This window comes from Oryzias latipes, chromosome 5 (genome assembly GCF_002234675.1).
Source record: "Oryzias latipes chromosome 5, ASM223467v1".
Taxonomy (NCBI): domain Eukaryota; kingdom Metazoa; phylum Chordata; class Actinopteri; order Beloniformes; family Adrianichthyidae; genus Oryzias; species Oryzias latipes.
In genome coordinates this window covers 18,053,825-18,075,747 of record NC_019863.2, presented here as the reverse complement: position 1 = coordinate 18,075,747, position 21,923 = coordinate 18,053,825, and the positions used below count along the sequence as shown (strand labels likewise).

The window sequence follows — 21,923 nt, the reverse complement described above, 5'->3', positions numbered from 1 at the left end:
ACATTCCCACCCACAACTCAGAGGCAAATTTCAGATGAAATTCCTGCCGCTATGCAGAAACTGTCCTAGAAAATGACTTTTTTTTAAAATTTTACCTAAAAACAGCATAATTCTAATTAAAAAAATGTTGGGAACGCTTTTACAATAGAAAAAATTTGACTTTCTGCTTGATGCTGATCAATAAAAAACAAATCTAGTCTGGTCAGTTTTTCCAAAGAGGCCAAAACTTGATGCTTCAAGGCCCCAAAATTAATCAATGTGCGGCCCACAAAGAAATAAGTTATCTTTAACAAAACCCTTGGTATCCTCACCGGTAACTTAGAACTAAAGAAGCATTTAGGATGCAAGGCTAAAATATTTTTTTTATAATAGTGATCATAGCTATATAATAATATCAGTCAGAAATAGACAGAGCAAACTCAGATTATACTTGTTTATTTACAGCGAGGTTTGAAACTGTTTATTTTTCATGGTCTGCAGTAACCCATCAATAGCTGACATTCAAACTGAGCTCACTTGCTGCAGAACTCCACATAGAGATTCACCATCAAGTGGGAGTCAGACATTTATCTCCTTCAGCCCAGATGTAAGACAGGTATCAAGCATCAGAGCTCTCCTGCTGTAGCATAAAGTCAACAGCAGCCTCCACATCCTCCACCACCCGACTTGGCTCCAACAGATCCCGGTCCAAGACCAAGTCTCTTTGACCATGGAACACCATTTCTGTGATGCTACTGTTCTGGTCGCTAGGCAATGGGGAGTGAGGGTTATAAACACCCGTGCACACCTGAAAAAAAGGTAAGAAATCACTTTCAATGGCAGAATTGCAGTTTTTTGAAGTCACACGAGTCACTTGAGTGTTGGTCTAGTTTTACTGGAATCCATTTATTTTTGTTGTGACTGTGGTTTACTGGGTTTCTAAGAATATTTGACACTGACATCTAGACACTATGAGCATGATTATTTTTTTTCACTTTAATAATTTTGACATGTGGATCTTTAAATATTCTAGAACCTTTCGTTTATGTGGGAAATGTCTGTTAAAAATGAAAAACTCAGCATATTTTTGTGATGTCTTTAAAAATAAATTACAACTTCAGAAGACATAATGATTCAACAGAAAAGAAAACAAAATACCAACATTAAATGAAAGACACCAGCCACACTGAGCGACCCCAAGTGATGGTGCTGTTCGAATGTACTTCATTGCTTTTTGGTGTGATGCTGGACATTATAAACGTCCTCACTATGGCCTCATCTGTTCAAATTGCATTGTTTCAGAACTGCTGTGGGCCGTTGAGGTGCAGATTTGTATAGCCCCTTAGTGCTTTAAGGTTGTTCTCAGACAGAAGATGTAGAAAGAGTGTCTACCAACCAGTATGGAGCGACACTCAGTAGCAGACACCGGCTCCTGCTCTTCCATGGTTATGGGGCCCCCTGTTCCCAGGGCAACACGTTTGGCTCCACTTTTCATGGCCTCGGGCTGCTGACTCAGGTAGCGGTTGTATAGATTGGCACCATAGACGTCTGTCATCAGATTGTCACTGCACAAGAAATGAGTGCTACAATTTGTTTTGTGTTGGTTATTTCAGAACCTCGAAGTCATCACAGGTCAGTGTACATGAGTCAAATCAGTTTATTGATAGCATCTAAGCTATTTTTTCAGGCATTGTTACACATGTGGTTAAAGGCTGCTCTATCATTATATCACAACTGGCCCCATGGAAGAGTGTCCACCCTGAGACTGGGAGATGTTGGTTGAGTATTCAAGATAAGATAAGATAAGATATTCCTCTATTAGTGGGGAAATTTCCTTATTGTGGCAGCAGTACAGGAATAGAGAGCAGTATGTAAAAGAAAAAGACTATGGAGTAAGTATAAACACCTATATACACAATATACACACATACATTCCAAAATATTGCACAGGATGATCATATGATCGGTTATTGCACAGGGTACGCTCTTGAAAATAGATAAAGAATAGATAGAATAGATAAATAGATAAATGGTTACAGCGTAACCAGGAGCTGCCGCAACAGGCTGCCACTCGAGCGGCGCCTAACACCCAACTAGTCTGTTTAACAACAGATCTCATTGAAGTGACCACTTCCAATGAAAAACCTATGTAAACGTGCGTATATGCATGTTTCGGGCTTCAGCATTCAAAACCCCCACTTTACGTGTTGCTACAAACGTTTTTAAGTCTGTTTTGGGCTCATCGTAAAAAAAAACACACAGCCACTGAACGCACAATGAAAGGTTAAACCAGTTGAACTCTTACCAATCAGGGACTCAGATTGGGTGGCATCCTTTTTAATTAATGGAAGTGACAACCTTTTAAAAATTGATCATGTATTAATCATAGCAGTTTATACCCAGATGGAATTATATGACATCAAGTCTTTCAAATATCGGAACAGAGCTGTGATAGAAAAAGCCTGGAGCAAGATTTGTGAGATTTGCACTGCTTTGACTTTTTGTACCAGGCCTGTGAGCCTGTGAGTGCATGTGCTAGTATCAGGTTCAATTCAATTCAATTTTATTTGTATAGCCCAAAATCACAACAACAGTCGTCTCGATGGGCTTCGAAGTAAAACATGAACTTAAAAGGATCACGAATACAAAGAGTTCAATAGGAAAATACTAAAATGAACTAATAAACTGACTATGCTATACTGGCATCCCTGCCCTTAGACCCCCCTTCGCGGTAAGGAAAAACTCCCAAAAAAAACGGATTCCGGAAAAAACGAAGAAATCAGGTAGTGACAGTCCAGCTTCAACACCATATGTTTAACCCTTGTGCTATCTTAAATTACCCCACCCTTACATTGACGTGTTATTCCTACCATTACAAAGGTGGATAAAGGTAGAAAGATTTCATGTAATCCATGGACACCAGTGAAGATCACAAATCATTGAAGAAAAAAAGTTCAGCGCACTGTCTAGTGGGTCTAGATGACTCAACTCCCAATGTTATAGTGCCTAGGATAGCACAAGGGTTACAGTGTGTCCAGAAACCCGTGTTGTGTATGAAGGTGTGTATGTAGCAAAAGGGTGGATGTAATTCATCCGTTAGTTCTTGCTTGAGTAAGGCTGGGCTGCAGCTCATCATTCCCCCAGAGGATGAGTTTAATTTTGTTGTTGTTTACCTTTCAGAAAATCCATTCAGGGGTCACACATTTTTACTGGTGGTTTGGCAGAGATTCTCACACTTTCCTGCCACAATTCTGTATTTTATCCGGGCTGGGAACCCTCACAGGGGACCCAGACTTGGGCCCCCTTGTGGCTACGTAGTTAGGCAGTAGCGCCAAAGGTCTTGCCCAAGGATACTGGATGAGGCTCATGATGCCCTCTGGATATCGAACGCTGATGTCACATGTACCAGTCCTGCATTTAACTCACTGAATAAGTATAATGAAGAGCAAATAGATCTCATTCAAGTGTGACAAGTAGTGGGATTTTAACTCTTTTACCCGACTGCATAAATGATGGAGAGCTTGCGGTTGTGGTTCTGTGTTCGCAGCAGCCGCTCAGCATACTGATACGTGAGCAGACTGGGTTTTCCCAGCAGGGCCTCATACTGCAACTCTCGACCGGTGAGCTTCCTGTAAACCGCCTCCAGACACAGCAGGAACATCCCATGACCAAACCTGCAACAGCACATGGGGTCACCACTGGATATGCACTGAGGTTCACATCCCTCCGCTGTGTTCTTGTTACCGTGGCGATGGGGCCTCTGCCATCCAAAGCAGGTCCGTGTTGCAGGCGAGGATGGGCAGCTGAGTGGGAGGCTGGGGGTCATGAGCACTGCCGGGACTCCCTTCAGTCAAAAGGACGTCAACCAGAAGCTGCAGGTTGGTCTCCCATCGGACCGGCTCTCCAAACAGGATGATGGCTGCGGCAACACATAGTCAGCAGGCACGACACTGAGAACAAATGTTATCAACCATCTCCACTGATGGTTGTAGTTTGTCTCTAAAGAAACAAAAAGGACGTCAAAACACAAATAAATATTTCCCTCGATGCTGTATACGACGGTTGTTTTTACTGAAAGAGAGAATGTGGATGGCTCAACATTCACCAGCTCTGCCAACAGGAAAGTCAAAAAGTGATAGATAATGTGGAGGAGTGTCTGCCTTGAGACAGAGATGTCGTTTCGAATCTTCAGTCAGACTTTCAAATTTGTTCCCAGTCTTTCACTGAAACTTATCAGTTGCAGGTAAATATGGGAATCAAACAAGTAAATGTTTCCTTGATTGATTACAGCTTACTGTGTCATTTTGATTCACTCATAGTGATTATATTCTCCTCCATTAAAGGCAATGTATTATTTTTTTTAGCTGGTTACTAATCTCTGCTTCTGTCTATTTTATTCCTTTTACCTTTTGTCTTAATTATTAATTTATACAAGCCAATTGAGATGACTATGGTTGTAATATTGGGCTATGTGAATAAAATTGAATTGAATTAATTCCAGTGTTTTCCTCAGAGGAATCCTCCACACCAGTGATCAAGCCTCCTCAGTGAACAGAGTTGTTTCAGTGGGATCTCCCGGGTCTGGCTCTCTGCTTTGATCGAGGAGATCCCCAAAATATTGTTTCCTCATTTCAGCATCAAGCCAGATTTCTTCTTTGCATCTCATTTATGAATTATTTTATGCCTTATAATGTTTTTGCATTGAGGATGGGGGGTATTCTGTGCGTTTCAAAAGTTTTGTGTGTGCAAAGGTCTTTGTTTTTGCCTTTGGTTTTTAGGTTGATAAATGTTTTTACTATGTAAAGCGTTACGTCTGTATGAAAAGTGCTTTATAAATAAAGTTTGATTTGATTCCCTGAGAGAAGGGTCCAATGTGTGTAACACATTTTACACAATAATTGTTTTAACAATAAGTTTAGATCATTCCAAGGTTGCTGTTTTTGTAGTTCAGCATGTCTGGAATTTAATTGGTGATTTAATATGACTGAATGGTAATAATTTGGTCAATAACAATATCTGTTCTTCCTACTTACGGAGTTCAACCCTTGACACCTGAAATTATTTTCTGCTATGAAAAAAAATTCCTACTTTTTTTGCTTTCAAGTTAAATTAAGGTAATTTTGAAGCCAAAGTGGCTTGATGCATAAAAGTCACTTTGTGATGTTTTTTGTAGACTTTGACTTTTTATGTTTCTAAAATCAGAAAGCCTCAGAGTAGGGTACTGTAAAGAAAGCCATCCATGCATTTATCTTGTGATTTTTCTGCTGTAATTGTTCTTATCAGGCCGATCCTTGACTTATCTTTAAAAATCTGCAATCCGAAATTAAAATTAACATTAGAAAAAACAAACATAATATTTGATGTTTCTTTTCTGAGATGGCAAAAGCAAGAACTCAATCCACTTTGAACTTCTGAAAACACATTAAAACTGTAAAAGATGGTTCTAAATAAATTCACAAAGTGAGTATTCCATCAACAAATTTAAGAGAAGGCAAAAAAAATCTAATTTCTTTTGTGGTAAAAGAGATAATAATCCCTAACCTGTGCCTTTTTAAAGTGATCAGTCTCTGGAGCTTGTAGAAAAGGGTCAATGTTCAGCTGATCAACAGACTGAATATTCTGAACATTTAAATCCACATCAGCATTTGACAGGCGGTTAGAAATAATTTAAGGTACTCTGGTAATCTCTGGAAATCAGTCATTTTGGTTGCTGGTAAAATAAGTCAATTTGGAGTGTAGTTGACACTTGGAAAGCACAAGTCTTTGTGAGTCTGATGTAAAATGAAGTGAAGGATGAACCATCTGTTCTTAGCATCATTGATTTACCTTGTATCTGGGGCAGATCTTCCAGAGGAGATAGCTAAAAGAAAAAAAGAAGAGTACACAGTCAGATACTGGTCCTCATTTAAACCATTCAGGCTGACTTCAAAACAACAAGTAGGACGACCAACCGATCAAGATCCTCCTACTTTTATCTTTTTCTTTTCAGCGACCAAATGGCGTTACAAATGTATTTGGATCGAAAAGATCTAAACCTTGTGCTTCATAAAATGCACTTTGCTATTCTGCTCTTTATGACCTTTCATGCAGAGTCCGTAGTGTTTTACAAGGGAAGACTTACAGGGGCTGTGGGTCTTCTGTTATGGTCCACCATGTCCAGTAGGGGGTGATGTTGTGACAGCTGTTCAATGGTTACCACCTTTTGGAAGCCCAAACTGACTATTCAGTCAAGAGTCCAACATGTATCTAATCAGGGTCGCACATGAATTTAGGTGCAGACTTGTGTGCATGACTATCTGATAACCGGTTTGTCAGTGAAACCGTGAAAAGTGTTTGTGTCACCGTATTCCTGTCAATTCAGAAGCTTCAGTCAGGAGACCAGAGTAGCAACAAGGATACGATTGGGCGATGCTGGTCACTGGTCCCTGTCCTGACACCAGCACACACTTGTTGTGGAAGGTCTTCATGATGTTTAGAGGACTGTGGGACAGAACAACCTGCTCAGGTGAAACCTGTGAAAAACACGAGGGGGGGGGGGGGGGCTTTAACATCAAATCTAATCTCAAGAGAGTCATCAATTCAAGTTTAACAAAAAGAAAACCACAAACCAAACTGAAATCGCTTCATTTATTTATTTACCGAGGAGCAGCTTTGAGAAAACAAGTGAAACCTCCACTACTCCAACCAACCTACATGAATGTCCAGCAGGTGAGACAGCTGGCGTGCCTTGTGTAATCTCTGACAACTTCCTGCATTGGTGACAAATATGACAGGATACAGGAAGTTGTTGTTTTCATCCACAAGCTTCCTGAGAGCTCGGCGAGCGGCTGGAATCACAGTACCCCCACGGAGGAGCACACCGTCTACATCAAAGAGGACACCCACCTGAGCAGAAGAGAAGAAACAGAGACAGACAGGACGAGTGGGAGGCTGGCAGACAGTAGAGGGACTGAAGCACAGGTGAGACTTAAAGACACCTGAGAGAAAGGTAGACATTTAAGAGCTGACATGTGACGAACTGAAAATGTTATAATGTTATAGGTCGATTATGTTCAACAGCTTGCCTCAGACAGATTGATCTGGTTGGATCGTAGGAATATACAGTAAATCAACTCAGCGATTCAGTCGATTGATCGACTAATGCAAACTAAATGAAAACTAAGGGCCTCAGACACAGATATGAAACAGCTATAAAGTTAAATGTTGACATGTTCAGGTGTAACCAATAAGTATAAGGAAGACAAAGAAGTGAAAGACCGACAGAATGGTAAAGACCATCACCAAATGTGATGGAGTGTGACAAGTGAGAGACAGACAGGATAAAAAATGGAAGACACATGAAAACTGATAGATTGGTGAGACAGATGAGAGATTGATAGACAAGTAAGAGACTAAAGGACAAATCAAAGACTGGCGTATAAGTTGGATATTGACATAAAGGTGAGAGAAATTATGACAGGCTAAAAGACAAGTGAGAAACTATAGGTGAGGTACAGACAGGTAACAAAAGTGACAGACAGGTGAGAGGCTGACTGACAGGTCAAGCAAAATCTTTGTCACAATTGGATTGTGGGATATAGTCTAGTTTTGATATAAAAAAGGTCTCTTTTTGTTCTTTTAGATTTTAGTTTATCATCATTTTCTTCAGTTTATTGCTGTAGTTTACAATCTGTTGTTTGTACACATAAACATCAAACACACAATGCATGCAAAACAAAAAAGAAAGATAGAACGCGAATCAAGTAAGAAGTGAGTTAAAGTTCCCCTCAGAGTGGGTCGGCTGTCTCAGCTACATCACACACACAAACACTGACCTGTCTGCTGGTGGATGCGTGTCTGACCGCCTGCAGCAGAATGGTTCGGCACCACATAATGCCGGCGTGTCCTCCTGACTGCCGGTGGCCACTTTATGACCGCTCTCTTGTGATGTCACAAAAAGGGGCGGGGTTGTTCCAAAGTCACATTTGTTCACAATATTTGTTTCCATCAGTTCACATGAGAATTTGCAGCAGTTGGTGGAGAAGGGAGCTTGCCTTCATATCCCTTCTCCATCTCTGTCCTTCTCCTCAGGTCTTCCTGACCTCTTCAGCTTCTCAAACAAGGTAGCAGCCATCAGTCTTTAGTTCTCCCCGCTAGATGGGTCACTGTGATACTTCCAAACATTACATTATTCTCCGTATCCTGCCAGAGCAAGACACATCAAAATGCCTCTAGCATCACCTCACTGCTCTTTTTGACCAGATTGCCTTCCATCTTAAGCTATTTTCCTCACATGTACTCAACTAAATCCTCAGTTTTATGCTGTGTAAACTTGACATTTATGGCACAGCTTTATTCAGCTGCATTTCCACTGGTGTTTCACAGGGATCTGCTCTCTGCCCCCTTCTTTTCTGATCTTTAGTAATCAACTATTGTGAAAGACTGTTTGGGATCACATCTACAACAACCGTAACTTTACCATTTTCGGGGGATGTACATTTGTCCTCTTTGGGCGAACAAACACCACTTCCTCTGGATCTCTCTGTGAGGAATTGGTGGTAATCCAGTGTGTAGGGGACCAGGCGTGGTGGCACAAACGTCAACATTTAAGCAAGACTAAACCCATGGAGAAACAAAAAAGTAACACAGCAGATGACTATACAACGAAGAACTGAAAACCAGACTGTTGAATACACTGAAATCAAGAAAACTGGGATGATTGGCAACCTAAACCTGGTGTGACTGGCAGAGGGAAACCAGCAATCAGAACATGAGCAATACCAAGAACCCAACTGAAAAACCAAAGTACAGTGAACAATCCACACACTATTGTCCTGCAACTCTCTTCTGACAGGGCGACCAGCCTGCAGAATCAGATGGTCCTTTAATCAATCACAAATATCTGTTCTGTTGCACACATCAGATTCAGAGGGTTTGATTTGACACCTTCCTACCTGAAGACCCTCATCCTGGCTTCCTCAAACAAACAGCAACTGATAGTTTCTTGAAGAAACAAACCCTGAGCCAACAAACTGCTAAATTCTGGGCTCTGTAGCTTTCCATGTACATAGAAATGTTGCCTGGATCCTTAGAAGACCCTAACTTTATGTATCCACATTTCCTATAACACTCTTCATTTGTAATCCTCTTTAGATTTTAGATTAAACCATCTAGTGATTGACAGTCGGTTTGGGGCTTTCATGACCATAGAATCAAAAGGCGGATTGGTTTCCAGGTCCATGAGGGGAAAAAACATGAACATCAGCTAGAACCTATGGTGACAAAGACATGAGAGGAAAGCGATGGTGGTCAATATCTGACTGAATGAAATGGCAGCACTGGCCTCCAAACGACACGAGGACGCACCTCCAAACATAGAACAAACCACAAAACCACAAAGCTAGAATTGTAACAAATGATACTGGTGCTTCGAGAATCCACCAGCAAGCTGTCAGATGAACTTTTAAAGTTCACATAAAATCTCAGAAATGACACTCAAACAGGGAAATGACATGAAACTATGGATTTGTTCAATTATTTTTGATCCAGAATTGATCACCAGATCAGAGATCTCTGCTTTTTTTTTTGTTCTTTAGCAAAAACAAAAACACAAAAAAGATTGAGCTTTAAAAAAAATGTTCTTCAAATGCATGCCGGCAGAGTTTTGTCTGCTATTACATTCACCTCCAGCTCTCACTCCAAACCCTGACCATCATTTCAATTTCTTTTTCTCCAGGTAGACCAGGACTCCTCATCCACAAGGATGGTCTTCTTTCAGGGGCTGGCTCACACAAGTTTACACTCACGTGCACACAATGCTGCTTATAAAATGAGACTCCTCACAGGATCTCATGATAACACGTGTGGCATTCAGTCATTCATTTGCCATCACATGCTGAGAGATGCTGTCACCAATCAACCAATCGGTAATCAGCAACCATGCTGAAACCACATGATGACACCAAGATATGCTGAATGTCACACACATGAGAAAAGGTCCACAAAACGGGACTCAACTGTTCTGATGTATCAAGTGTGTGTGTGTGAAGCAAACAATTGTGTTACATATTTCAGATTTTTGTCATTTTTAGCAGTGTGTTGCTTGTCCACGATGATGACCTACAGCGAAGGGAGATCCAGAGGCTAAAGACTCCACAGTCCACCAGCAGGAGGATGAGGAGCAGAATTTGTGGAGAGAAGGTTTCCAGTGTGTGCTGTTCTGTGTTTTTTTTTTCAAGCAGAGTAAAGCTTGTGGATTATAAATCTTTCCACAAAGACTCTGGATGCTTCACCTGATCCATGTCTCTGTGATAGAGATGAATCAGTAGTGGCAGATTAGCTTAGTCTTCTGGAAACCTCGCTATTTATATTCAAATCTCTTAAAGATCCACTGATGAAAATCCTGTTTTTGGTGGATGAGATGAAGAAGCTCACCACAGATGTCAGGAGGAGGTAGCCTGCAGTGGAGCCAAACACCATCCCAACATCCAGAGGCAGAAATTCTTTGCTGCTACAAACATCTGGAGACTTTATTTGAACAACAGGCTGGATTGGATTGTGCAATACAAATGACCACAATGGAATTTAAACCTCCAGTTGTGTATTTTGTTTAAAATGTGTATTTTTCTTCCCACATATCCTTTCTATTGTCCTCAGCAGCAACAAAAAAAAAAATCTCCATTGTGGGATGGAAAATGTTTTTTTACCTGTAAAAAATGCCATTGCAACTCAGCTGATGGGTTGCATGAAAAAAAGCTGACTGAAAACAACTTTTGGAAAGTTACCTTAATTTTAGAAATTATTTGTCATTGTAAAGGAAGTACTACAAAATGAAAGTGGCATGTTTTTTTCAATATTTATTTCCAGTTGTATCAAGATGTAGGAAATGTGTTGGTTGGTGTTTTTTTTTTTGAACTCCTGATAAACGTTTTACTGTTTTGCCACTAGGCGGCAGGCACTGATCCTTCAACACAATCAGATATAACCAAGCTGGCAGTGTCCATGACTTTCAGCACTGTGGTTAGCATTAACAAACACAATGAGTCTCATTGTGATGCATGGAGTACGTTCACTTTTAACCGGGTTGAGTCTGCTCCACAGCAAACCAGGAGACAGAGAGACGTCGGGGTCACTCGGTTCATCATGTAAGGGTGACACTGCTGCAATGATTCATGGGGGTTTCGCCAAAGACAGCGGTCCAAAACACTACTGCCTGACTGAACTGTCATATTAAAACAGCAACACTAAAGCTTTATCAACACTCGCTTTAAATGACTGCAAGTCATGGAAATGATGGGCTGTTGATTTCACAATTACTCATTTCACAATTAACTTTTTGGCCACTTAAGATTAAGAACCAAAAAAAACTTTAAATCTTTAAAAAGATCAACAATCCTTAACAAACCACTTAGTTTCAAAGTGATCGACAGCATCTGTCCCAGTTGACTAAATAGTGAATTCATCAACATCAACACAGTCTAGGTTGACAGTAAACATTCTGAACAATGCATTTATGCTTTTAAGCTATTAGAAGCTTAGCAGCTTGCTGAGGTACCAGCACTGTCCAACCCTTTTCCCTGAACTACCACCCTATCTGCCAGCCATCCCTGCACTTCTTGCTGTCAATCAGAGACGAGTCAGCAAATCAGCAGAAATCAGAGCAGAGAGAACTGGGAAACAGGCATGGTGGTAGATCAAAGACAGTAAGGAGACTGAATGCTGAAAGGAGTGAAAACTTCAAGTCAACAGTTAAAAGTCAAGAGAGTTTTGGTTTGAACTGTTCAACAACCGTAATAACTCTTCGTCTGCTTATTAAAAAAAGGGTGAGTTTGTACATAGAAAACCAAAACCCTCAGTCAGATGGTCAGAAAAAATGTACACTGTGGGATGATTGTGTTTCTGAAGAATCATCAGGTCAATCAGGTCACTTTCAGGTTCAGGAAGTTATGGAGCAACTGGATAAAACTAGAAAATTTCAAACCAACACAACAGCTCTGAGTACACCCGATTACTTGTAAAAAACAAAAAACCTCTGCAAAAAGAGGAAAATGATGGTTTATTTTAGCTAACACTTGAGGCAGAATTTCTCACTATGTGACCATAACTGAATAGTAACTGGTATGTTCAACCTCCTTTTCCCTTCAGGCTTCCAGTCGTTGGTCCTCCTGGTCTCTGAGAAGGCTGACATGTTCTTCCTTCAGGTCTCAGGATGTGACGGAGGGACCACATGCTGACAGTTTTTGTGTTTAAACCAAACTCTATTAGACTGACACAACCGTCAGTCTGAGCAGCACATGGACACGCAAACACACAAAAATATCACTTGGTTTATAGTCTGTGGCAATACCTGTATATCAAAAAACATTGAGTAAAAAAAAAAAACAAATCTACAAAACCAACATGTGTGTGTGGTAACTATAGGGTTGGGTTGTTACAATCTATTTGTATCTTTAATGACAAAATTCAATATTGATCCCTAAAATCCTCAGTTGATTTTCCTTTTAAGCCATTTCTTGTCTATTTTTAGATAAAAGCAGCTTTCTGTTCATCTTTATTGGAGTTCCTAATTGTGTTAAGACATTTTCCACAGCCTAAAACACTGTGTGAAATCTTTTTTTTTATAACAAAACTGTTCTTATAAGTAACACTTTCAAACTACTGGAATCCTAGTTGAATCACATGAATCTAAATTGAAGGCTTTCAGGAATTTGGCAGTGGACCCAGCCTCGGTAGTACCCAAAGAGCGCCGTTTAGCAGAATGGCACGCTTCACAAAGCCTTGCATTTATAAAAACATGTACAAACATCCGAATAGGAAAACATGAGAGTACAAATAAATAACTGGCAAAAGTGATCAGAATAAACTGTTTACATCATTCAGGCGAAGATTTTCAGTTTTACACCGCTGGGTCAGGGAAGAGGATCATTTTAACCTGAAAGGAAAAATAAAAAACACTAAGCCATATTTAAAAATAAAGATAAAAGAAAAATGACTTTTCAAGTGATGTTACAGATGAAGTCTTAGAGAGCTAATGCCATAATACACAAGATCTGTGTTACAGAATACTATCTTTTGATGAGATATGTTTGAAGGTACATTGATTAAAAACAAAGAAATTAGACAGTTATCTTACCTCAAGATTATTTTATCTTGCAGATCCAATGTTTCTATCTTCAAAGATGGTTATTTCAACCTGAAATCTCAAGTTAAGGATAATACACCAAAGTAAAACTAATCATTAGTTTAAAACCTGCCCCTCATAACAATTTGGACATTAAAGAGTATATTTATTTATTTTATATTTAAGACTTTCCAAATATGACCCAATTCTTAAGAACTAAATGCTGCAGTTCTGCTTCCTCCACAGGAGGCTGATTTCTGAAGGAAGCTTTTTTTTTTCCTACCACAGTCTCCACAATATTAAAGGGCATATTTCATACTAAATCAACTTTTTAAACTTTTAATTGTATTATAATTTTTCCTAACAAAAAAACAACAACCCCAAGGGGGTATATTGATCGATTTACAGCTTTCTGAGTATTCCTCTAAAACCTACGCGCTGAGAACCAGTCCCTCCCAATCCACAAAAACGAGCTGACATAGACAAGGGAGAACAGCCCCTTCCAGGAAGAGTCTGTGCTGCAAGCCCCGCCCCCAGGCTAACACACACCCACCTTCTCTGCATAGCTAGCTGTAATCGACTTTTAAAACTCAAAAGTTCGGATGTTGTTTGTTTTGTTGGGCGAAACGCAGACACGGTGCCGAGGCCGACTCTAGCATTACGTCATGAAATGGGCGGAGCCCACATAGAGAGCGAAAGGCAAGTTGTCTTACTTCAAGGTAGGAAAATGAACTGCAAAAATAACTCGCTTTTCATTATAAAAATCGTTCTTATATATATTATCTATGTTTCATATGAAACTATATGAATATAGTTTCATATGAAAGGCTTAAAACGGCATGATGTGGGCCCTTTAAAGTCCAACTAGAAACGAAAAATAAGCGTATGTTTAATGTCAACAATTTTTATTTTATTAAAACTTGTGTTTTGTGGTATTCGATGCATGCTTCTTCTTGGAATTAAAAAAAGGTTGATGACGTGTAATCAATCACAAAAACTGATGGAAATTCATGCTGGCTTCATGTATTACGTGCTGCCAAAATGCACATTGTTGCACTAACCACACCCTAATTATGCAGGAATAGTCTCTAGTTGGGCAGAATCAATCCAGAACAGGAATCAATAATACAGGTAACGAATGGAGAATAGAGGAGCTTTTTGAAGAAGTAACAAGTCTGTGAGGGAGAGAATGCTTATTGTTTGTAGGGGCTAAATATCTATTTCTGCAGCATTATGCAAATACATAAACATAAAATACAAAATATGAAAGAAATACACGATTGTGTACTAAAAAACTGACATTTTTGTAAATATCTACAATAATTTGATCTATTTGTTATTAACAACAAATAAATACAGGATTTAAATGACTTTAATAGTCTTCCAGTCAGTTAAACATGTTCATATTTAGAAGAATTTAAAGAATAGATGTTTGCTCAAAGGACTAAAAGTTTGCAGGAAACCTTTACTCATCGAGTAAACAGAGGATACGACTCTGAGGCCTCTCTCGATGGGGTCAGTCAGCAGCAAGCCTCTAGGAGCATAGATCTTCTCATTCTGGTCTCTGATATATCTAGCAATCTTCTTTAACACCTGTATATAAAGTCATGCATTACAAAATGTTGAAACAACAATATGAGGATTGAAATTAGTAGTTGTACCTTCTCATAGTGCGTCTCCATGCAGAGGAAGACCGTGTAGGCAGTTAGACAAGCCAGGCAGCCTTCCAGATACGAGCTTCCCCCGAGTTTCTCTGCTTCGGCATACAGGTTGTTTAAAGTCTGGATGGTTTCCTCAAATTGCTGCTTGTCGAGCTGAAACCACAGGACACGTGTTTATATGTTTATCTCTAAACAAGCCTGAAAAAGATGGCGAAAAGTGGACACACCCTCGACTCCAGCTCGGATGGAAATTTGGTCTGGAACTTGCATATGGTTCCCGAGCTGTAGTCTCTCTGAATAAACACCTTGGAGGACACAGCTGGCCGCTGGAAGTCTTGTAAGCTGTGTGTCTGATGACACAAACGAAAAACACTCAGATATAGCAACACAACAACAGAACAACGGTGTCGGAAAATGCACTTTCCTGAATACAATATACACAAAAACAGAAAATGCAGCGTATTATAATCAATAATCATCAATATTCAAAACACTTAAAATGAATATTCACAAATATTATAAACTAGTAATGATAAGAAATCTTGAAATATAAATGTTGATCACCGTAATGCTAAAACGCAGTATGCTAATAACATGTTAGCTTACATTTGTGGACTAATCCAGCGCTCAAATCATAACCAATATTTTTGCCGATATTCTCCCAAATCCATGATCAGGTCTAATATATTTATATTTTCACCTTGACATCGTGATTTTATACCGATTTTAAACTTCAAAACCCACCTCGGCCATGGCAGACGTTGGATCTATAGCTGCTATCCGACAACAACTTCCGGTACACTACTTCACAATAAAAGCACTCAACACTGACTGAAGATTTACATTTGTTTAAACGTGGTTTCTACTTTACAGTCAAAATCTAGAATTTTTTTAGGGTTTTTACCGAAAACCACCTACCTTAAATTAGATTAACTACTTTTAGATAGATACTCCTTAAATTAGATTTAAAATAACAGAGAGAAAAAGAAAATGCTTTGTCTTGCTAAGCAAGAACGCAGATATTTTAACGGGTAAAAGTAAACTGGAAATGTATACCGTCTAGTTGTTGAAAAATAAATGTCTGTTCTGAATATTTTCTTTATTAAAACTATGATCAGAATAAAAACGCAAAGTTTGATTCACCTGTTGGTACGACGGAGTTTTAGGGCCACGGTGAGGAAAAAAAATTCTGGCCAACGTGGCGAGATTAAAGTCGTCATGTCGACTTTAATCTCGTCATGACGAGAAAAAACTCGACACAAAGTTTCGAGAAAAAACTCGTCTTGTCGAGATTAAAGTCGAAATAAAGTTTCGAGATTAAAGTCGCAATGTTGCGCGCGAGCAAAAAAACTCATAAATTTACGAGATTATTGTGGAAGTGAGCAGCACGCAGAGCAGCAGGTGAACGCCGCGCAGCAGCAGAGCAGACCGACTAAACTCAGTTGAACAGGTGAGCTGAATGTTTATTGATAACGTTCCAAATGTCTGGAAGCTCATTTGTTTGATTTACAAGTTATTAAAGGTTTATTTATTGATGGTTGGTTTGCAGGATCACTGCAGCCCGATGAAGCCGTCATCGGTTGTCCCTGCAGCTGTTTGCTTGAATCCTTTCTTCCTCCACCAAAGACAAGACTCTATGTTTGTGTGATGCTTCCGTCTGAGGAGGAGAAGCCCTGTTTGCCTTTTTCAACGTTGTAATGCTAATATAACAGACTATTTTCATTCATCTTTGTTTTTTAATGATCAAACGGGTCGCTTCATCTGCAGGAGGGGGCGTATGTAACACTGTTTACTTCCTCATTGGTGATCGGATGACAGATTCATGACGTAATGTGACAGATGAACTTCAGGTTATGTTATGTGAATGATAAGGAGAATAAAGGCTGCAGCGATCCTCTACACCCAAACGTGTCTCTGAGCTTCTTATTTTACATATGAAAGTCCGCTTTACCGACACCGAACCCCGGAAAGACTGCTACACTGAAAATAATCTGATTTTGAGTCGCCAAAATACTCAGTATCTCTGTTTTAAACCTATAACCCGGAAATAAAGCTTCACAAAAGGCTCCACATATTTCATCTTCAAGCGATGCTCCGATAAACAGACAACTTCGGGGTTTTCTCCTTGTTAATCTATGACTTTTTTCCCGTAAATTTACGAGTTTTTATCTCCTAATAAAACTTCTTTTTTTTGGTGGCCATAAAACTCTGTCGTAAACTCTTAAATACAAAGCCACTAGCTCACTAACATTAGCCATAACACTGAATATTCCTGAAAGACGCAGCTTCACTGCTGTCGCGCAACATTGCGACTTTAATCTCGAAACTTTATATCGACTTTTATCTCGACAAGACGAGTTTTTTCTCGAAACTTTGTGTCGAGTTTTTCTCGTCATGACGAGATTAAAGTCGACATGACGATTTTAATCTCGTCATGTTGGCCAGAATTTTTTTTCCTCCCCGTGGCCCTAAAACTCCGTATGTTGGGATTTGCTTCTAAGGATAAAAAAGAATGTAGTGTTACAACCCCAACCCTGGTGGTATACACCTATTCCCACTCTTAATCAATCAGACTGCAACTTTTTCACCATGGCCAAGACTAAATTGCTGTTAAAGGACACCAGGGACACGATTGTACACCTCAACAAGACTGGGATGAACCAATCAGCAGCCTGGTGAGAAGAAATCAACTGTTGGAGCAATTATTAGAAAATGGAAGAAATACAAAATCGCTGACAATCTACCTCTACCTGGGATTCCATCCAAGATGTCATAATGGATAATGGGGTATAATGGATCTTGAGAACAGTGAGGAAACATCCTTGAACTACAAAGGAGAAATAATCAAGGACTTGAAGAGCGCTGGGACCACAGTATGCATGGTTACTATAGTAACGCACAACATTGCAGCGCTCCAAGGGTCCTCCTGCTTAGGCCAGCACATGTCCAGGCCCGTCCAAAGGTGTCCAGAAACCATCTAGATCAGGTGTGTCAAACTCATTTTCACCTAGCACATCAGTATAATGGTTGTCCTCAAAGGGCCAGATATGACTTGTTCATGTAACTAAATGTAATGAAAAATAAATGTAACAACTCCTTAATGTTAAACGTCTCATTTTTTATTTATTATAACTTTTTGAAGTGACAATTACAGTTGCATAGAAGTTGGTGAGATTTGGGGTGAAACTTCCGTCCATCAGTCAGAGCATTAGGGATGAAATGTGCCTGAATCTTCCAGCATCACCCAGATAATGAAGGGGATACAAAGCATTTCAAGCTTCTGGAGAGGTCTTGCCCATCTCTGGACCTCAATCCAACAGAGAATCTGTGGAGAGACTTGAAGTCTGTGTTGCCTAGCAACAGCCCCAAGGCATCCCAGCTCTTGAGATCGGCACAGAATATTGGACCAAAGGAGCAGCTACAATGTTTTCAAACCTGGTGAAGACCTACAGGAACCATTTGACCTTTCACTGAAAACCAGGATTACAAAATTAAGCTGAACTTTTTCTTTTGACAGAATCCTCATTTTCAGAGCCCTTAAATTTTAAAATCAGATTCAGGTTTTCTACTTTTTTCCTTTACATATTTTCAGTGTTGCTACATCAATGATGATCATTACATCTTTTCGAAATTAGTGAAACTTGCACAAGTATTTGTTCTAGTCTATTGTGAGAAGAGTAGATAGCAGTTTTAAATGTAGGGCTTTATATAAAACAAAATGTTTAACTATAACCTCCAACCACTCTATTATGGTTTAACACCTAAAATTATTAAAAATAATCTGAATTTACATTTCTGGATAAGTTTAACCCAAAAGAACTACTTAAGAGCACTATAGGGTTTGTCCTTTTGTAGAGCGGTCCAAATCTTCATAGTGGAAAAACCAGTGCTCACTAGATCAGAGAATATAGACTACAATGCACGGGGAAAGAAAGTGTACATTTTTTAGAAATCATCCAAAATTTAACCACCAGGAGACAGTGGATTTAGTTTCAGAAAATGATCACATTAATATTTTACTTTGGGAAATCCGACATATTTTCTGCCTTATATTTAAAAAGGTCGTGTCCATGGCATCCAAATCGCTTTTAACATCAGGGGCACAAGACAATTCCGCATTACAGTTTTAGTAGTTTTGGAATTTGAACAGCTAGAAATGTGTTCTATGGTCCTATTGGTCTATAGTGCATCACACAAACACCATTTTAAAGGAAAAATGGGTCAGGCCTCTTATAGGATTACATTTACCTTACTAATATGTACTCAATTTGGAAACTTTTGGATATCCTTTACTTATCAGTTCAGATGCACATCTACTTTATGACTTACATAGTTAGGTTTAGCTGGTAAAAAATAAAAACCCAAGACAAAGGACTAACGCTGTTAGAAGAGTTTATTACACTCTGCGTTTTTACTCAAATCAGGTCTGGTTTACTGGTCTTTAGTCAAAAAGACCGAAGCCCATGTCCTCGTCGGACTCCTCAGACTCCTCCTTAACCTCCTCCTTGGCAGCTGGAGCAGCAGCGGCAGTTTCTGCAGCAGCTGCTGGTGCTGCAACAGCAGCAAAAGCAGTTGGATCTGCCAGGAAGGCTTTGACCTGCAGTCAAAAAAAGTCATGTTAGCTTTACTCTAGACCGCAGCAGCAGTGGGATTTCTATTCCAGTTCCATGAAAACAAAACATGCTAAGGCAACTCAAGCATCTTAGCATGAAACACACCTTTTCAGCTTGAGGGAAAGTGTAGTCCGTCTCCACAGCAACTGCCAGGACTCTCTTGTAGCCGTTGATGACAGAGTGGGGAATGGAGGCCAGAGTGGGATAGCCAATTTCCAGAGACACACTAGCAATGTTCCTCACACCCTAGAGATAAAAGTTAACTCAAATTAAAAACACAATCAAGACTTTAAATTGCTCTGATTCAGGGCTCTAAATGAAGCACGTCTTACCTCCAAAAACCGGGCCTGAAGGGAAGCCTCAGTGATGTCGAGGACCTCAGGGCTGTAGACGCTGCCATTGTCATACACCTGCTGGATGATGAGTCCGAAGGAGAAGGGCGAGATGTTCAACATGTTGAGCAGAGTTGCCTCGCTGGCACCGACCTTGTCACCAGTCCTGATCAGACCAACATCACTCTAAAAAGAAAAAAGAGAAACATGAGAATTATGGCTAAAAAAAAAGAAGAAAAAAAAGATCAGCATCTCCTGCAGCCATTAAATACCAAGATTTCAATGGTTCCTCTTGAGATCTTGGTGGTGATACCCAAAGCCTGGAAGAAGGAGGTCTTCTCTGGACCAAGTCCAGTATTCTGGGCTGGCACAGTGACATCACAGGGGGCAATGGCTCCAGCTCGAGCTGCTGCAGGTACCTGGGAAAAGCCACAGAATCGTGCTACATTTAGAAAACAAGCTGAGAAAAAAAACTGGCATTCTATTGTGTCTGAAACCATACGACTCTGGCAGTCACAAGATCGTGCCAGAGATAGCGAGGAAACAGCTTACTGTTTGCAGGGGGAACGACAATACAGTACTACACAGCTGCATTGTAACTTATCCTGCACAGGCTCTTGCTTGTAGCCAATTACAGTTTATATGCCGTTTTTGCTGCACAAACCAACTAAGGGTACACATTACCAATTCAAGTTATCAAATTACCTTTGAAAAGACTAATCACAAAATGTGTTTTTGATTTGAAATCCAAATAGATTGAACAAAAATCATTGAACAAATGAACAATTGAGCCAGACCTGGTTACCTTGTTGGCCAGCAGCAGATCCCTGACTTCAGTCAGATCCTCCTTGGTGAAGACAAAGCCAACGTTGCCTTTAATGTGCGTCAGAAGCCTGTCGAATCACAGAAGTAAGTTGTAAATAACACCAAATGATTTTTTTTTTTAAAGGTGAAGTGTCTGAGACCTTGCGTCCCTAACTGTCGGGGATCTAGACAGACAGGGATAGCTGGAAACATGTTACTTTCAGCAGGGGGAACGACAATGCAGCACCACACAAGCTGCACAGTAGATATCCTGCTAAACTTAAAATCTCAGGGGGAAAAAAAAAAGTAAGAACTCACTTCTCCAAAGCAGGGTTGTTCTCCAGGTGTCCACGGATGGCTTTACGCATCATGGTGTTTTTACCCATCAGAACCACGGCTTTGCCTCGCAGGGACAGACGGATGGTCTGCATCTGCTTGGAGCCCACGTTGTCTGCTCCCACGATGAAGCATTTTGGATAATCATCCAGAAGTTGCTGAAGACAGAAACAATGTACATAGATGTTATAGAAGAGGAGCATTGATAAAACAAAGAGCCAAAAAAAAAAAAAAAACCCAGAACGGTTCTCAAATACAAATGTGTAGGAGAGAATAAAATGTTACTGAGAATTTTCCAAAAATTAGGCATTTTTCTCCCAAATAAGATGTGCTGCATTCTCTCATCACCTCAAAACCTTAGTTGCACGTTTGTTTTGGTGTGAAGGTTGCAAAATATTTTGAAAATACATTTTACAAACTTTCTGCAGCTGTGAAAATGTTCACTATATAATAAAATTTCAAACCAAGCCAAATCTGCCGGATGCTTAAAAGGTAAACATTGCAGACTGGAAACATTGAAAATAAAATGTTAGAAAACAGACAACCTGCAGTCATTTTACTTACGATAATTTTTATAAAATAGTTGGACTTCCACGTGGCCCTGTCTTCCCTGGGCATCTTGACAGTGCTACCAGGGATTGCCAAAGAACTGGTTTAAAGACAAGGTGAACTCTACAAACGACAGAAAGAAGACACACAGAAGACGACTTTAAATTGGGCGGAAAATGGATATAGTTAGTAGAGAGCTTTCGCTATGCTAATAAAATGTTAGCATTAGCAGAGCAGGCCCCGTTCGCCTTCACCGTCATGTTACACCTATAAACACCAAACTGAATGTTCTTCAACTGAATGAATTTAATAACGCATTCTGAATTTTTGGGCCCCATTTTTGTAACAAAAACCCAGTAAGTTAGACTTTTCCCGGGTTTTACTACAGCAGCATACGGTCAACTTACCGCGTTAGGGCCGCGTGAAAGAAAGAGGAAGGGGAAGGTTGGCTAGGGAGTATATCAAAAACTGCTGGCCAATCATGTTGCATCATGGGGCGGTTCCTTAAATACTATTGGCCAAATTTTACGTCATTCACTTTTGAGGAAAC

General features: G+C 39.9%; 3 protein-coding genes across 4 annotated transcripts; all 3 read right to left on the bottom strand.

Annotated features, from left to right (window-relative positions):
- Positions 1-419: 419 nt before the first annotated feature.
- Positions 420-13,105, bottom strand: LOC101172237 (haloacid dehalogenase-like hydrolase domain-containing 5). Of its 2 annotated transcripts, XM_004068888.4 has the most exons (10): positions 13,091-13,105; positions 7,794-12,889; positions 6,673-6,864; positions 6,379-6,491; positions 6,101-6,194; positions 5,806-5,839; positions 3,724-3,898; positions 3,477-3,653; positions 1,376-1,544; positions 420-787 (listed from the first exon to the last, which is right to left on the bottom strand). In XM_004068888.4, the coding sequence occupies exons 2-10, from the start codon at positions 7,848-7,850 to the stop codon at positions 599-601; spliced, it is 1,200 nt and encodes a 399-aa protein (XP_004068936.1). In that variant the 5' UTR covers positions 7,851-12,889; positions 13,091-13,105; the 3' UTR covers positions 420-598. The 2 variants fall into 2 exon arrangements, with proteins under 2 accessions (XP_004068936.1, XP_011473467.1); XM_011475165.3 differs by lacking the exons at positions 7,794-12,889; positions 13,091-13,105 and having other exon boundaries at positions 6,673-7,786.
- LOC111947425 (golgin subfamily A member 7-like) lies at positions 12,854-15,492 on the bottom strand. The gene is made up of 5 exons (XM_023954666.1): positions 15,484-15,492; positions 14,967-15,089; positions 14,740-14,892; positions 14,570-14,671; positions 12,854-12,889 (listed from the first exon to the last, which is right to left on the bottom strand). Exons 1-5 carry the CDS (start codon positions 15,490-15,492, stop codon positions 12,854-12,856), a joined length of 423 nt encoding a protein of 140 aa, XP_023810434.1.
- Positions 15,493-19,114: 3,622 nt separating this feature from the next.
- On the bottom strand, positions 19,115-21,870 carry rplp0 (ribosomal protein lateral stalk subunit P0). Its single transcript, XM_023955033.1, has 8 exons — positions 21,781-21,870; positions 21,389-21,496; positions 20,807-20,982; positions 20,490-20,577; positions 19,957-20,103; positions 19,685-19,870; positions 19,458-19,598; positions 19,115-19,336 (listed from the first exon to the last, which is right to left on the bottom strand). The coding sequence occupies exons 2-8, from the start codon at positions 21,440-21,442 to the stop codon at positions 19,181-19,183; spliced, it is 948 nt and encodes a 315-aa protein (XP_023810801.1). The 5' UTR covers positions 21,443-21,496; positions 21,781-21,870; the 3' UTR covers positions 19,115-19,180.
- Between the last annotated feature and the right edge of the window lie 53 nt (positions 21,871-21,923).